Source organism: Chelonia mydas, chromosome 2, assembly GCF_015237465.2.
Source record: "Chelonia mydas isolate rCheMyd1 chromosome 2, rCheMyd1.pri.v2, whole genome shotgun sequence".
In the NCBI taxonomy this organism is placed as follows: Eukaryota; Metazoa; Chordata; order Testudines; family Cheloniidae; genus Chelonia; species Chelonia mydas.
Genome location: NC_057850.1, coordinates 93,963,235 through 93,980,568, shown reverse-complemented (window position 1 = coordinate 93,980,568; position 17,334 = coordinate 93,963,235). Strand labels below are relative to the sequence as shown.

At 39.6% G+C, this 17,334-nt stretch overlaps 1 protein-coding gene across 1 annotated transcript in view; it reads right to left on the bottom strand.

Annotated features, from left to right (window-relative positions):
* Positions 1-17,334, bottom strand: part of CCDC102B (coiled-coil domain containing 102B) — a 341,519-nt gene that overhangs the window by 92,953 nt on the left and 231,232 nt on the right. Inside the window, exon 7 of the mRNA XM_007066708.4 lies at positions 7,555-7,725. Within this exon, the coding sequence (XP_007066770.2) occupies positions 7,555-7,725 (171 nt within the window). The remainder of the gene's footprint in view (positions 1-7,554; positions 7,726-17,334) is intronic.

The window sequence follows — 17,334 nt, the reverse complement described above, 5'->3', positions numbered from 1 at the left end:
ATAGAGTCCAGTGTCTGGGTGGTGAAGCAAGGGCTGGAACGCCTAAGGAGACTTTGACTTCTTGTTAACCAGTGAGGTAAGACAGAAGTTTACTTTTGTTACTGGCTTGGTATATCTTATGCTAGAATAATTACCACTTTGGGGGTGAGTCTGCCCAGGGGTTTGTCCTGAACCTGGTATTCTCAGCTGTGACCCACTGAGGCATGGTCACACCTTGATGTGGTGGCTTCCATGTCTGCAGGTGCCTAGCTATTACTATACTACTATAATAGTGTCTTCCATTATAAAGAATCCCAAAATAATTTATAAATGTAACTAACTGATCAGTCTGTCAGATCTTCAAGACAAGGACTGTGTGTGAGAGTCAGATAGTGTTTCGTTATATAGCATATTTTGGGTACTACTGGAATACAAGTCATAAACAAAGCTATTGAAACTATAGAGAGAGATCACTTCATGTTGACGCACCATGGAAATACAGTCACCTCCTCAATGGAAAATGAATAGCACGGGAGGAAAGGAAGAATAGTGAAGACTGACCTGAAACTGCAGCAGGAATTAGTTAGGCAGAATGTAAATACCCAGTTTGGAATTAGGCCAGGATACCACAGGCCAAATTCTGCCTTTCGTTATATCTATATAATCCCACTAAAATCAATGTCAGAATTTGGCTCAAGTTGGTTAAATCCCTAGTTCAAGGAGACTTAATGACAGTGGTCAGGACTTTGGTTTTGTGCCTCTTCCAAAGAAAGATTAATGTACTTTCGCCATCAAAACAATCTCAACATTATCTTTAAATAGCTGACTCCTGGAGAAATGCTTCCATTTTTCTAAATCCTAAGAAACTCAAGTTGCCACAATAAGTGGCTGAGGATACTGCCTGCCAGACAAGAACAACATTCATCATATCACATCTGAAAAACAACATACTTGTGATTGACTCACAGTGCTAAAAAAAATACTGGGTGAAACTTAAACACCTGCGCCAAAGTCCATTGAAAGATGCACGCCACTGGTTCACTTCAGATACACCAGTTTAATTCCCACATCAGTCAAGACCATGCATCCAACTCCCCCTTCTCCAGTGCATCAAACACAACCTACCTGTGATCACTTTTAGGGCCCCTCATGGCTTAACCCAATGCTATCTGCCTGTTATTAAGTCCGTGTCCCTGTCAATGGAGACTAATCAAACACAGTGTATGGAACTATGTTTAATTGTTTTAAAATTGATCTTCCACCTGTTCCCTTAAACTATTCCCTATCATTATTTTTTAAAAACACCTAGCTCTTGTATAGCACGTCAAATCAGAAAACCACAAGGTGCTGATGTATCATTATCCCCATTTTACAGGTGGGGAAACAGAGGCACAGAGCAGTGAAATGACTTGTCCAAAGTCACGGAGGAGGCCACCAGGGAGTAGAACCCAGGTTTCTGAGACCTAGTCTAATGCTTTATCCACTAGGCAATGCTGTCCTGCATAGTCTGAAATATCTTACCATTAAGAAATGTTTTATGACATTTATCCAAAAATTTATTTAATTTGGTTAATTTATTTAATCACTCTCAGTATTACTGTACTTCCCAGGACCATCCTTTCTTGGTGTTTTCATCTTAAATCCTAGCCATTGTTTATATTCCCCCCTTTAGGAGGCTAATTGCTCAATGGACAGAAGTGGGTAAGCAAGGCAAATTTAATTTGAGGGAAGGGAGGTGACACACTTTTCATGGAAAAATTGGTAAAACCAGGCATAATTTCCTGCATTTTAGAGGCTCTTAGATGAAGACTTTAGATTAAAGAGAGCCATCCAACCACAACAAAAAAACAATAAAGAAACAAGAACCACACACAAACAACTAAGCTACTATTTGGAATGCTAAAGTAACTAATCAGTGAAAAAATTGTCCCACTAGGACACCACCTGTGTTCTAAAAATGCTTAACCTTAAAACTCACTCATGTATTACACACACACATGCAAAATATTTTAAAAAATGTATGATAGAAAATTGGAATGCTTGTTTACTGCCCTCGAATTTGGTCATTGGCAAAGATTACAAATCTCTTCCTTCCTCCCCCCACATCACCTTCTGTCATGATTTTGTTATTTGCTCTGGGAAGTGGTACCTCTAAAAGGTGTTAAAGTGATATGTGGCATTATTCCCAGAGGAATAAAAGACAGATTAGTTTTTATTCCAAGAATAGCAATTATATTTATTTAGGGGGAAATACTGACCGTTTGTTATGCTGACGGTATAAAGCTAGGGATACATATGCTGATCAATTTGTATTAGCTCTTTGCTAAGGTCAGACCGTGTGCTTGGAGCTGTATGTGATACTGAAGAAGGCATGGTCCCTGCCCAAGGAAGTTCATAGCTGAGAGGCCCAAACATACAAGGTACTGAAAGCCTTCAATTTCCATTGTTTTAGCAGTCTCAGGCCCTAAATTATGAGCTCACAATATAAACACAACATCCTCGTATGTTTCCCTCCCTTTTATTGAATGTAACTCATCACTTCCTTTGCTTAAGCATAGGCAAACATGCGCATTTTTCATACCTTGCAGTAAGGGGAAGAATATCTGAGTATATGTAGAGCTGGATAAATAATTCTAAAAATATATTTGTTAAATGATTTATTCCAGAAAAGACAGACATGTGTTAAAAAATTTCATTAATATTCAGTCTGTTCTAGATGGAAATCAACAGGGAAAGCAAGACAAAAGGACCTTCCTTCTTCTTAGCAGATGTCTCCTTCTGTTGACCAGTTTTAGGACTTGAATTGAGATTTGGATGTAATTTATTTCAATCTTCCGTGTCCTGGTCACACACAAGTATGCATTTAATCTGCAAGTACATTTTAAGGTATGGAAGAAAAGTATCTTCTTGCATTACTGCTTCTAATTATATTAAGAAAATTAATAGTTCTTATTTCTGCCACAATTCTGCATGTTTTTCTCCCATGTTACGAATAATAAAAACTTGTGTTTTATAGATGACATGGTCTTGTTTCATCGTTGCATCTGGTGCAAACTCAGTTCTGTCTGGAAAATTAGGTCTGTAATAGGCGAGGGGAACTGAAACCTTCTGGCTCCACTTTCTGGCCTGATTCAGGTGATACCCATTGTTTTCTACATTTACGTTATGTCTACACTGCAATTAGACACCCACACTGGCCTGTGCCAGTTGACTCAGGGTTGCAGGGCTCCAGCTAAGGGGCTGTTTAATTGCAGTGTAGACGTTTGGGCTCAGGGTGCAGCCCAAGCTCTGGGACACTCCAGCCTGAGCCCAAATGTCTATACCACAGTTAAACAGCCCCTTAGCTTGAGCCCAAGTCAGTTGGCATGGGCCAGCTACAGGTGTCTAACTGCAGTTTAGACATACCCGATATCCCTATTTCCGTCCTATACAATTATTTGCTACAAATCAAATGTAATTTGTAGTGGTGCCTGAAACCTTCTTGTTTGTTTCTGAAAGTTTGAACATCTTCAGTTTTGACTTCACCCTACTGATTACAGTCAAATAATTTGGCCATGCAGCAGGGAAGGATCTCTTGGAACCTTTATTGCACCTACAAAATTTTCTAAATCCCTGGAGGTGGGAAAGAAGAACAGATTGTTCTGAGATTGAGAGGCTACATTGGCAATGTTTCCTTTTTGAAAGGATTAGTATGTGCTAGAGAGACCTTTGGTGCTACTGCATTTCGCTGTTCTTCTGCATGGTATGCTTTGTTAGATTTCCTTAGCCTTTTTCAGTACATGATCAACGTGTTATATAGAAAGATGTGTGTGACATGGGACCAGGATGGTGCCTGCTCTTTATTGGCACAAGTGACAAAACTTTTAAATCTGGCAGGCTTAGACTGCTCAACTACTTTTATAGACAGCCCAGTGCATTCACGTGCTGTATTATTGTACCCTAACCACTTATTGAAAAGAATGAGAGGAAATAGTGGGAAGAATGATAATAATATTCCCTCCATAGACACTTCTGCCAAAAAAAAAACAAACAAAAAAACTTGTACTTGCTTCCGATCATTCTAGTGGGCTTGTCACAGAATACTCCTCAGCACAATATAGTACTGTCGCTGCTACAAGCTAGAGTAATCACTCAGATACCGTTAGGCAAACCAGTAAAGAGTTTATAATCAGCTCTGTAAAGACATTATCTTTTTTTTTTTCTGAAGGCCCATATTGGTTTAACAACTTGTCCTAAGTACAACATAAAATAACGAGTAAATCTGGCAGCAGCTCAAGTTGCTGCATTAATATATATAAATTAGGTTTTTGGAGTCTTAAATGCAATGTCTAGTACGTTTTCAGATATCCTTTCAAAATCTGTTACAATATGCTTCTGCTATAAATGAACTAAGTGCATGAGCAAAAAATAATGTAGATCATAAAATATACAAAAACCCAGCAGAGTCAGAGAGAATGAGAACTTTCCATTTTCATGTGGGCTCAAGAATAGAAATAATTGTGTTGAACATTTCACCCTGAATACACTGATAATTTCCTGCCAATGGAGCACAGGAAACAACAAACTGTTTTTGAGGTTGGTTAAAGACATTTTGCCTATTGTGTCACAAACACAATTCTTTTGAGTGCTGAATGCAGCAGTGTATTAATCTAAATCTGAGTTTTAGGAATAACAGAAGGAACCTAAATGCTAATATAATCTTCTTCAGACAGCACTTAACTAAATAAAATCTTCATGGTTTTGCTAAATCATTGTTAAGCTGCTGCATTAGGAGAGAAAACATAAGTAACTGGAAATCTGATAATTTCCCTAAAAATACAGCAAATATTCTTTTCCTCTTAAACAAGAAGATATTAAATAATAATAAAAATATTACATTTATGATTACCACAAACAGTATTTCACTAAGAGCAGCTCTCTAGACAGGGGAGCTCCTATATCCTACACAGTATGAGTGGTTCCTTAACATGCTTCTTGGTATCACTTGCTTGGCAATATTGTTAGTTCCAGCATACTGCTGGCAAGGATTATTTTCTTTGTTCCGCTGATAACCCTGAACAAAACTAACTATAGCTCCCAATTATAAAGTACAACTGCTAGAGAAGGCTCTATGCGTTACAATGGTGAACTGGGTGAGGGACTGACACCAAGGAAATAGAAATCTCCCATTTCTTCAAAGAACAGGTTTAAGATGGGTGGCTGCGGTGCAAGTTTTCTATAAGGCACCCACCAACCTGTACATTTTGTGAGGCCACTTTTAGAGTAAAAAGTTAGGCAGTTTTGTCGTCATGACTGTTCTCTGCTTACTTAACCCCTCTGTTGTAGCTTCTAATAGGAGCACCAATTAGCTTTAATTAGGAGTGTGTGATTGTTATACCCTGTCTAACAGGAACTGGGCTGATATCAATTAATTTCAAATAATCAGCTAACCTGTCAGATGGCAGTGATGTCTGTGTTCCTAGTATTGACAGATCATGAGTGAAAGTTTTCATGTGCTACTACCAAATTCCTAAACATCCAGTCCCCAACAGGATTTATTTTATTTATAAAGATATTTTCTTGGACTCATCATTTTACCAGCTTTGTTTTTCCTCACTTCCCCCTCTCCTAGTCTGTCAATAATTGGCTCTGAAATCAAACAGAGATTGGATCGGTGGGCTGCAGCCATTAATGCAAAAGTAACTCTTCTAACTTAAGGGCATGAGAGCTGCCTTACTGTATTGGGTGTCTGCAACAAGCAAAAGCAAAGTAATAAACTAAGAGTCCAATTCTGCAGACACCTGTTAATGGACACAGTACTTATCCTACGATCCTGACTAATAACAGCAAGATTGAAAGACAACTGGGCATAGACCACATATCTTAACAAAAAAAGTTGGATTATCAAATATTGCATCAAAATCTGGCCAGTCACCATCCTCACTGTGCACAAAGCTGTGAACTGGGGAATCTTATATACACTTGCCTGGCACTTGCTATGCCAAAGGTATTATTTCCTCATTTTCAATTACCATCAAATTAATTCTTTCTAGGTGTCTCAAGCTGAGCATCTAAAAATTGATTCACCCAAATTCACTAGTCACTTCTGAAAATACAGTCCTCTCTCTCTATATATATGGCTAGGATTATCTAGAAAGGCTGCTACATGGAAGAAATAGGAAATTCCACTACTAAATGTGAGGAACCGGCCTTCAGGCAGTATCACTATATCACATGGATGCAAAAGGAAGACTTTCTTTCCTGCTTAATGAGCTTCAAATGGTGGCTGAAGATTCATTTTTCTCCATCACAAAACATTCAGGGAGAATGGGCACATCTACACTATGATAAAAAAACCACAACAGGGAATCTCAGAGCTCGGGTCAGCTAACTCAAACTCACAGGGCTCAGGCTGCTGGTCTAAAAATTGCAGTGTCGGCATTCAGGCTCAGGCTGGAGCCCAGGCTCTAAGACCCTCCCCACTTGCAGAGTCTTACAGCCCAGGGTCCCTCCCGAGTCCAAACACCTACATTGCAATTGTATAGCCTGCAGCCCAAGTTCCGTGAGGCCAAGTCAGCTGACCCAGGCCAGCTGCAGCCATGCTGCGGGTCTTTTATTTCAGCATCAATGTACCCAACGTGAGCAGGGAAATTATGTCACTTCAGCAGTACAAGATACCTCGGTACCATAAACCAATTTTAATCATCACTTTTCTCAGGTAAGGGATCCTCTTTTCCAGGCTGGTGGGAAAAAAATCTTGAAGCCAAGTTATTTTCAGAATGAAAAAGTGGTTAGATTTTTTTTTTTAAACTGAAAGGTAATCAGGGCAAGGAGGAAAGCACATGTGGTGATGGTTGAAGTTTTTTTGGGATGGGAGGGAGAGGATGAAACAAGTCTAATTAACAGCCCCTGAAATGGATATTTTGCAGCAAGCATACAATTAACCATCAGCAATGATCTTGAATCTAAAGTAGTCTAAGATGTTTAAGGGTAATTGATAATGAAAAGGATTAAACTGGGTTTTGTACCCAATAGAAGGTGTTGGGCAAAAGCAGCAGAATTTTGTGCTGTTGTGATTTAAAATAATCTGTACTCATAGGAATGTTGAAAAATTAGTCAATGAGCTCCTTTTATATGTATATATTACACACACACACACACACACACACACACATTTTGTCCAACATAACATCCTAACAATAACATCCTAATTGGCATATTCAGTAGAAAGATAAATTGGGGGGTTATTAGATTTATAGAGACATATAAAATCTTCAGAAATAATCTTATATTGGCAGGACAATGGATAAAGGGACTAAAGAAGTCAAATTCCATGTCTAATGTCAAAGATTGCAGTCCTAGGACCATAAATAAACACATAACTCTACAACATAGGTGAGAGGTTTTTCGCAGGAGCGGTGGGTGAAATTCTGTGGCCTACGTTGTGCAGGAGGTCAGACTAGATGATCATAATGGTCCCTTCTGACCTAAATATCTATGAATCTATGAATATATAAATGCATTTACAGTATACCCTTGAATATGTGAATAAACTGTAAGTGACAGATTCTTTTAACAAATTAAAAGTTTAAATACCTTATCCTCTGCCTGGTTTAGCCCTCTTTTTAGGTCTTCCACACGACTTCTCAGCTTCTTAACCTCAGCCTGGTGTTGTTCCACTCTCTTGTTTGCATGCATCAGTTCCGCCACTTTATCATGAAACTGCTTGTTTAGCTTGTGGTGTGCATGCTGCAGATCAATGAGCTCCTTTTAAATAAAAACAATACCATTCAGATACTGAAACACATCTGGGGACTGAAACAGCTTAGAAATCTTCTTAAAGGAAGTTTTCTATCAGGGCGCCTGCTTTGGCTGTTGAAAGTCTTGCTTATAAAAAAAACTGGTTAAGTATATTCCAGTTAATATTTATTTTAACAAGAACAATTCTGCATTTTCAGGTGAACTTAAAGTGTAGGACCTATTCACATCACTTCACAAAAACTATAGGGAGGGCAGATCTTCAGCTGGTTTAAATTGTCTTTATATCACCACTGACACCAATGGAGCTATAAAAATATACACCAGCTGAGAATCTGGCCCAGGGTCTTTTATCACAGCATTGCAACTGTAACATGCTGCCACTGAGGAAGAAAATAGTCCCTTCAGTAGAGAGCTGTGAGAAATGTCAGGGCTGTCTGTGACTGTCTGAGGAGAATTGCTGTGGAAAATTACATGACATTTTATCAAAAGACAGAGGTTGTTACAGTTAAACTGGTGAAGCTTCCAATCCATTTATCAAAGCCCTTTCAGTTCTTATTTCAAGGTAGATGAAACAAATATTAAAATAAAGTTAATCTGTTTCTGGAACATTTTAAAAAGTAAAATAAATCTGTTCATACCTGTTTTCTCTTGCCAACTCTTAAATTAAATACACATTTTCATAACTAGTTAACCTCTATCCTCTGTGCTAAGGTATTAATCATTTGGTCAAAAATCTTAAGAGTGAAAACGAAAGTGATAGCAGAGAGATGCAACTAGAAATAAAAAGTTGGTGTAGTCAAGACAAAATGTTTTACATTTGAAAGTAGCAGTGAGTATAAGAGCTACCTTGTTTGGAATATGAAACTTGATTATAAACAGATTATTGTTATTTTTACTAATTTGTATTGTGGTAGTGCCTGAAGTCCCCAGCCCCATTGTGCTAGGCACAATACAAACACAAAAGAAAGACAGTCCCTACCCTGGACACCTTATAATTTAAGTAGAAGTACATTGCAGCCTAAGTAAATTGTGAAGAAATCTGAAACATCAACTGAAACTCAGGACACTAGCTGGCATCTATTTGAGTGTCTTTGATTTGATCATCTATACTGAACATTTAGAGCTTCTGTTTTTTTGGTGTTTATTAATTTCATTTTTGAGGTTAATAGGAGCTTTTGAGGGCTTTCTCTTCATATACATTGTAATGAGTAATGTATATTGTATAAATTGCTCATTACACTCGTATATACTGTAATAAGTAATCTTTTGATAACGTTCCCTCGTGTGCTTTAATGTAGTACTGTCTCAAACAGTACTACATTAAAAGAAAAAGAGGCCACTAAGGGGGGATATGATAGAGGTCTATAAAATCATGAGTGGTACAGAGAAAGTAAATAAGGAAGTGTTATTTACTCCTTCTCATAATACAAGAACAAGGGGCCACCAAATAAAATTAATAGGTAGCAGGTTTAAAACAAACATAAGAAAGTATTTTTTCAAGCAACGCACTGCCAACCTCTGGAACTCCTTGCCAGAGGGTGTTGTGAAGGCTAATACTATAACAGGATTCAAAAGGGAGCTAAATAGATTCATAGAAGACAGGTCGATCAATGGCTATTAGCCAAGATGGGCAGGAATGGTGTCCCTAGCCTCTGTTTGCCAGAAGCTGGGATTGGGTGACAAGGCATGGAACACTTGATGATAACCTGTCTGTTCATTCCCTTTGGGGCACCTGCCAATGGCCACTGTCAGACGACAGGATGCTGGGCTTGGTGGACCTTTGGTCTGACCCAGTATGGCCGTTCTTATGCACCAGGTAACCTTTGGTGCACACTAGCAGGGTCTACATGGACCAATTAATGTGCAACACATTGTGTGCTTCAGAAATCATAACCTCATGGTTTTCATTACTGTTCCCTGTCGACAAGCCCTTAGATACAAGTAAGCACTTTCTGTGTTTTTCTGGCATTTATTGGATAAATGCCAATTTCTTTTTTTCTTTCTTTTTAAACTTGTTATCTTATTGGGGGTGCTATATTGGTGTTTACTGGTAAAAACAGAAAATCAGAAGTCCTATGAATATTTCAATGTAATTAGCATTTATAGTTTTTTTTAAAAAGTCCACAAGGCCTAAGCATCTGCTTCAACTATTATACTCTCCTGCCTCCCTGGTTCCCAGTTTATTCCTGTAAGAGTAAGGCCTGGTCTACACTACACAGTTAGGTGGACACATGGCAGCTTACATCAACCTAGCTGTGGATGTGTCTTCACTTAAATTTGGCTCTTGCTGACATAAGTGCCTTGCTGTGCAGATTTAATAACACCAGCTTCATGAGTGGTGTAGAGTCATGGTTGATATACTTAGGTCAATGCAGTGAATGTGTTGACACTGCATTACTTATGTCAACCATTACTGTCCTCCAGCAGCTGTCCCACATTGCCCCATACTGACCGCCCTACTCATTATTGTGAATTCAGCTGTCCATTATTGTGAATTCAGCCTTTTCCCTCCGACACCTTTTAAAGCCCATCAAAAGCCACAGTTCGTGTACATGTACCTGAAATGGAAATGACTGTTCTTTCCCCTTCATGAGTTCTGTTCCTTTAATGTATTAAGTTTTAAATCTTTTTTTTTTTCAAATTGCCTGGTTCATGTTAAAGATTATTTTGGTCCAAAAAATAGAATTTTATTCTCTCAATGCGGCTCTGATTTTGATGTCCCTGTGCTGGAGGGCTAGGGCAAGTTCGGCATATAGATCCAGGAATGTGGCCTTGCACATCTGAAAGTTCTGCACCCACGGCTCTTCATCCCAAACCTGCATGACAATATGATTCCACCAGTCCATGGTTGTTTCTTAGGCCCCGAACTGGTGCTCCATCATCTCTAGTTGCTCTGTGAATGCCACCAACAACCCTGAATTGTTTCTTTCCACAGCACTCTAGCCTCCAGGGCATCCTCACGTTCCCCACAGCTCCTCTTGTGGCTCTGCAAATACAGCAGGATTATGCAGCCTGCGCTTGCAATGCCCATGATAATAGTGCAGAGCTCCGCAGGCTCCCAGCTTCTGTTAGAGGTGGTGGCCAGCAAGGAGAGACACGTGGGTTTGTGGGGATGCTAGCAAGTAGGTGCCAGGTTAGCCTATCCTTATTCAGACTCGTTGTGGTGCCAGAGATGAAAAGGCATCTTTTTTAAGTACGGGAGTCCACTCACACGGACAGCAGGACTCCGAGATCAGCTATGTCATATTCTTGATTAAAATATACCATTTCTGAGGTTGGTGACTAATATTATTGCTTTCCTAGAGCCCCACAAAATATGTCTGTTCTCAGGGCATGAATGTTACAGTTGATTTCTAGGAGTCCTTCAGTGGCATGTACCATCAGCTGCTGTTTCTGTTTGGTGTTTTACACAGTTGCCTTCATTTTTACCTCAGATATCTAAAACCACTGGTTTCTAACTTTGTGTGCAGATGTAACTGGAAGCCATCCAAAGTCTGAGCTGTAGATAAAAGGCCAAACAGCTAGTGACTAGAATGCAACATAAGGAGGTAATGATCAAATAAAGGTTCTTGTTGTTTTGTTCACTAAACCTCTTCCAATGAATCCTGAATGTTAAAAAATACAAAGCAATGTCAGATAATGCTTTTAAGAAGCTACTGTCTTTCCATTGCTCTCAAAACCTTTATTTTTCCATTTCCCTCCCCAAAAATGTGAAAACTAATTCTCACTGACTAAAATGGTATAACTGAGGTATCAGCTATAGTAATTTAAAACCATCAATCTTGTTCAGTAGACAAACACAAAGTGACTTGAGGATACTGACCGGTTGAGATAGTTCACTTTTCAAAAGCAGAACAAGTATTAGTATATTTTAGTAGATTTTGAATGTTATAAGATCTTGAGTAGTCACAAGATACATTGGATGATCCAAGCACCAATCTCAGAAAGCCAACACTTCCCAACAGAGTGGCTGAGAATGAGTGTACTCTTGCCTAAACAGGTTCTTTTCCCACACTTTCCACTGCAATACTGAAGCAGCCAGCTACACATAGTCAAGTATTTCACTTGTGTCTAATGTATGCTGTCCACCAGGCATTTGGGGAACAGTTGGTGTTGTAAAGAGGCCAAAGGGAAAGATGTTTTATTGGCTGTGATAGTATCTTACCCCTTTTTTATGAGAGGGGCCTCTGAGAAAAAGAGATGGGGAACAGGTAGTTAGAGTTGTCATGGAGTGGAATTGGATTTTGTATCCATGCTGGATTATTTCTAACATCCACTAAAAAAAGGTGGGCGGGGCAATCCTTAAACGGGAGAAGGGTTTTCTTTCCCTGGATGGTCCAGACAAAGCTTCTCCACCCCAGAGAGGGTGTATGAGAGACCCTAGCAAGTGCTCACTCTTGCCCACCCACTAGGATTGCTGTGCTTTGTATCTCCTCATTTGTGTGACGCTTCTAAAGCCTCAGCAAGCTGGTTCCTTACTTGGCCTCTCTGGCATATTTCCTGGGCCCTGACTCTCAGTCTGCTACCCCTTCTCAGAAATGGGGCTCCTCAGCCCACCTGCAATAAGCCCTACCAGCAGCACTGACCCCCTATATATTCTAGTTACTTGAACATAGCTGTCTCTACCCAGAAGGTGTGAAGCTTCTGGTTTATAGTTCAGCTTTCTCGGGGCAAAAAGCAGTTGTGAAGCAGTTAACACACACTCATACACAGATTCTAACACCTTTATGTTTAATCATACAATGCACGAGTGTACAAATCATACAAAACAATAAATACTAAAGGCATGTCCCTCCCTCACTGTTTCAAGGCATTCCTTGGGCTGAGGTCTAAGTCCCTTGGGTTGTCCAGAATCCTGGGGCCTACCTGGCTCTGGAAAGCTATTAGAAACTCCTGCCCCATAAGGCTGCTAGATGGCGTGTGACCTCTTCCTCCTGGAGCCTCTTACCCAGCTTCTGTGAACTTTCTTTCTTTCTCCTGCCCCATGCTGCATCTACCTGTCTGGGTCCCCTATTCCTATATGTTCCTTGGTTTAAACCCCTCCTGGTCACTGGTTTCTTGTTCTATTCCTGGCAAGTTTCCACTACTCCTACATTCCTCACACCGTTCCGAGGAGTCAGCTAAATTGGTTTTCTAAGGGCAGCTCACCTGAATAGGGTCATTGAGGCCTAAGCACCTTCTCTTGTATCTCTGTGGTTCGTATCTTTTTCAGGGTTTGTTAGTATAGGGGTGGATCCACATACATATGTACATTCCTGACATGGCAGTTTTTTATAATACAATATCACCATATCAATCAGATTTCAGAAATTTTACAGACATAGCTCCAGTGGAGAGGTTGGGAGGAGGGCAGCATTCTTTTGGCTTCATTACAGTTGTTCCCTCCACCACCAGCAGATAATTGTGGTAAATAACTTTTTTATTATTATAATTTATTCTCTTTTTGCCCCTTTCCATTCTGGCTAACTTTGGACCAAATTCTGACCTCTATAACAGTTGTGAGGTTACTCCAGTTTTACACTGGGGTAACTTAAATCTGGCTCTTTAATAAATGCACTGTATTACTTTCACAAGACTGATGTGGTGAGCACAAGGTTTATTTTTGCACAAGAAATTGGGATTTTTGAAAATAAAAGCACCTAACTTTAGAAGTTGGAACTAGGCATGAATAAAGTCAGCATCAAAACAGCCAACTACAGCTTTGTAGTAGTAACAATGGAAACAGAAAGAAAGGAAAAAGGCATGAGCAGAGGTTGAACAAATCTGCCAAAAGGCTACTTGAGAAATAATTGCTGGAGTTTGGGAGCTTTTTTTAAAAAAAGTCTTTTGAGCAATCTCTACCCCATTATAATTACAGGCGCTCCATCTACAGTTATAATAATCTACAGTTATAATCAATACGATTGGGCTATTTTTCAGAGAGAATCTGGTTTGCACACAAATAATAATACATGGTATGACAATGGCTATAGAAGAACTACACTTCTATAACTGGGTCTAGCTTGATTACACCATACTGATAGCCTTGTTACACTTCAGCTGGGTTCAATAGGGGACTTGGGCAAGAAAAGTTATTCTGACACGGAAACAAGTTGATTAAAGTACAACATGTGTGGACACTATAAGCAAATCTATTTATCTGAAAGTTAGTTGAAGACATCAACCATGGTTCAAAAAGAAGCACCGAGCAGGAAAATGCACAACAAGAGTACATGATGTTTTAAAGAAAGAAGTGGAATAAATTGGGTACCATCTCCAAGTTCACCCTAATCTTATTGAAGCTGTCATCCCAGCAAAGAATAGTAGAATACACAGAGAGCACAGCATTTAACAAATTCACACACTAAGCAAATAGGCAAAATGTGTGTGTCATAAATATAAAGGGAAGGCTAACCACCTTTAAATCCCTCCTGGCCAGAGGAAAAAAACCCTTTCACCTGTAAAGGGTTAAGAAGCTAAAGATAACCTCGCTGGCACCTGACCAAAATGACCAATGAGGAGACAAGATACCTTCAAAGCTGGGGGGTGGGGCGGAACAAAGGGTTCTCTCTGTCTGTGTTTTTTTTTCTTTTGCCGGGACCAGAGCAGGAATGCAGTTCAGAACTCCTGTAAAGGGTTAATACGCAATCTAGTTAGATATGTGTTAGATTCTGTTTTGTTTAAATGGCTGATCAAATAAGTTGTGGTAAATGGAATGTATATTCCTGTTTTTGAATCTTTTTTTAACTTAAGGTTTTGCCTTGAGGGATTCTCTATGTTTTGAATCTGATTACCCTGTAAGGTATTTACCATCTGGATTTTACAGAGGTGATTCTTTTATTTTTTCTTCAATTAAAATTCTTCTTTTAAGAACCTGATTGCTTTTTTCATTGTTCTTAAGATCCAAGGGTTTGGATCTATGTTCACCAATGCAAATTGGTGAAGATTTTTATCAAGCCTTCCCCAGGAAAGGGGGTGTAGGGCTTGGGGGGATTTGGGGGGAAAAGACGTTTCCAAGTGGACTCTTTCCCGGTTATATTTGTTAGACGCTTGGTGGTGGCAGCAAAAAAAGTCCAGGGACAAAAGGAAAAATAGTTTGTACCTTGGGGAAGTTTTAACCTAAGCTAGTAAAAATAAGCTTAGGGGGTTTTTCATGCAGGTCACCTCATCTGTACCCTAGAGTTCAGAGTGGGGAAGGAACCTTGACAGTGTGTTTTGCTGCAAGTGGCAAAAAATTCAGGACGTAATAAAATTCCCTTTAGAAGGAACAGTCAATTATATCATGGCCTTCCCACTGCCATATTTCTCTACCCCAAGGAACATGCCCAGTTCTCTTGGAAAAATCAGGAATAGTTTGAACTCACTTAAATTTGCCTAAACCCTGGTGCAAAAAAACTGAACATATTGTTCCATCTCAGGCTTAACCAGTTATGACTAGAGAGAAATAATTACTCTGCTTGTTTTACATATGGTATTCCTGGTAAAGCAACCCACTATATTCTTTGTCTTTCTCATATTCTCCCCTTCTCGGGTGGTATTACCTTAACGGTATTCTTAAAGAACAGTGTATATACGTCATCATTCATTCCCATGTAAAACACTCTACATTTATTAGATACCCTTTTTGCCCACTTTATTTTACTAATATCACATTGTATCTTTAAAACTAGCTTTCACAGTATTTCCTATCACTTCATTAGAACACTCTCTACTTCATCCCCCAACTGGTCAATAATAATAAATTTAAAAACAGCCACAACCACCATCAGCACCACTTAGTATGGGACCCAGAAGAATTCAAGCAGCACATCAACACTTCTTCCCACTTGATATTTAACCATTATAATCTATGCACTTTTAATCCAATTTAATCCAATTCTGTATACATGTGTACTAGTAAAATCTCATTTATATCGCTCTAATTGCCCCAGTGACAGTGACTTGTTGAAACCCCACTCCATTTCCTTTATCTACTCTAAGCTAGATATCATATCAAAGAAAGATGTATTGGATTTTGTTTTGTCTTGATGAAACCAACTGTATGCATTCACACATGCCTCACCTCAACTTTCCCCTAGAATCTAAATAATTTCAAAATGACATTTTATTAGTTATCTTAGCAATTTATCAGACACTGAAGGTAAATGCTATTGTTTGTAATTCTCTATCAGTTTTATTTAGGGTTGTGCATTCAGAATGTGCAGAGACCTGAACATTGCAGATTATCCCAGTATTTGTGTTTACATTTTTCATCATCTTTTTTAATGCCTCAAGAAGAACATTATACCAGGAAGTCTAAAATAAGCAGAGATCTTGTTTTCAGCATATTTCTACCATTTATGAACAGAAATGCTTTAAGACTAGAATTTGTTTTACCTCACTTCCATAAATGGCTCCCTCAGGTCCTAAAAAGCCCATAGGAAGTATACCTCCACTTGTATCCTTTTGTGTAGACTGTACAAACAATTCTAATTTCTGTACATCTTCAAAAAGATACGATAAGGTTTGCCTGTAAAAGTGTTCTGAGACCTTCCTGACTGCCCCATGAATAAAATTAACTACTGTGATTCCTGTACTGCTATACCTATTCCCTTGTGTACCTTAAGGTAAACTTCATCAGATCCTGCTTATTTGAATAAAACATTGAGCTATCTAGGTGATCTTTATTGTGTTCCTTTCTGAACAGCCTTGTGACTTCCCTCCCACCCTGGCAAACTATAAATATAGAAGTAATGTTATATTTCCAGAGACTATTGTAAGGCTTGTCTACACTATGAAATTAGGTCAAATTTATAGAAGTCGGTTTTGTAGAAAGCGTTTTTATACAGTCAATTGTGTGTGTCCCCACACAAATGCACTAAGTGCATGTAGTCGGCGGAGTGCGTCCACAGTACCTAGGGAACCGTCGACTTCTGGAGTGTTGCACTGTGGGTAGCTATCCCACAGTTCCCACAGTCTCTGCTGCCCATTTGAATTCTGGGTAGAAATCCCAATGCCTTATGGGGCTAAAACATTGTTGCGGGTGGTTCTGGGTACATATCATCTGGCCCCCCTTTCCTCCCTCCCTCCATGAAAGCAACGGCAGACAATCATTTCGTGCCTTTTTTCCTGGATTACCCGTGCAGACGCCATACCACGGCAAGCATGGAGTCTGCTCAGCTAACCGTCACCGTATGTCTCCTGAGTGCTGGCAGACGCGGTACTGCACTGCTACACAGCAGCAGCTTATTGCCTTTTGGCAGCAGACAGTGCAGTATGACTGGTAGCCATCATCGACGTATTCCAGGGTGCTCTTTTAACCGACCTTGATAAGGTCGGGGGCGCCTGGGGAAACATGGGAGTGACTCAGCCAGGTCATTACTCTTTTAAGTTTCATCTCATGGTGATTCAGTGCTACCGGCAATCCTACTGCACCGTCTTTTAATGAGCAGCCAGGAGATGACGATGGCCAGCAGTCATACTGCACCGCCTTCTGCCGAGCACCCAGGAGATGACGATGGCTAGCGATCGTACTGCACAGTCTGCTGCCAGCAAGATGTATAAAGACAGATGAAGTGGATCAAAACAAGAAATAGACCAGATTTGTTTTGTATTCATTTTCTCCCCCCTCCCTCCATGAAATCAATGGCCTGCTAA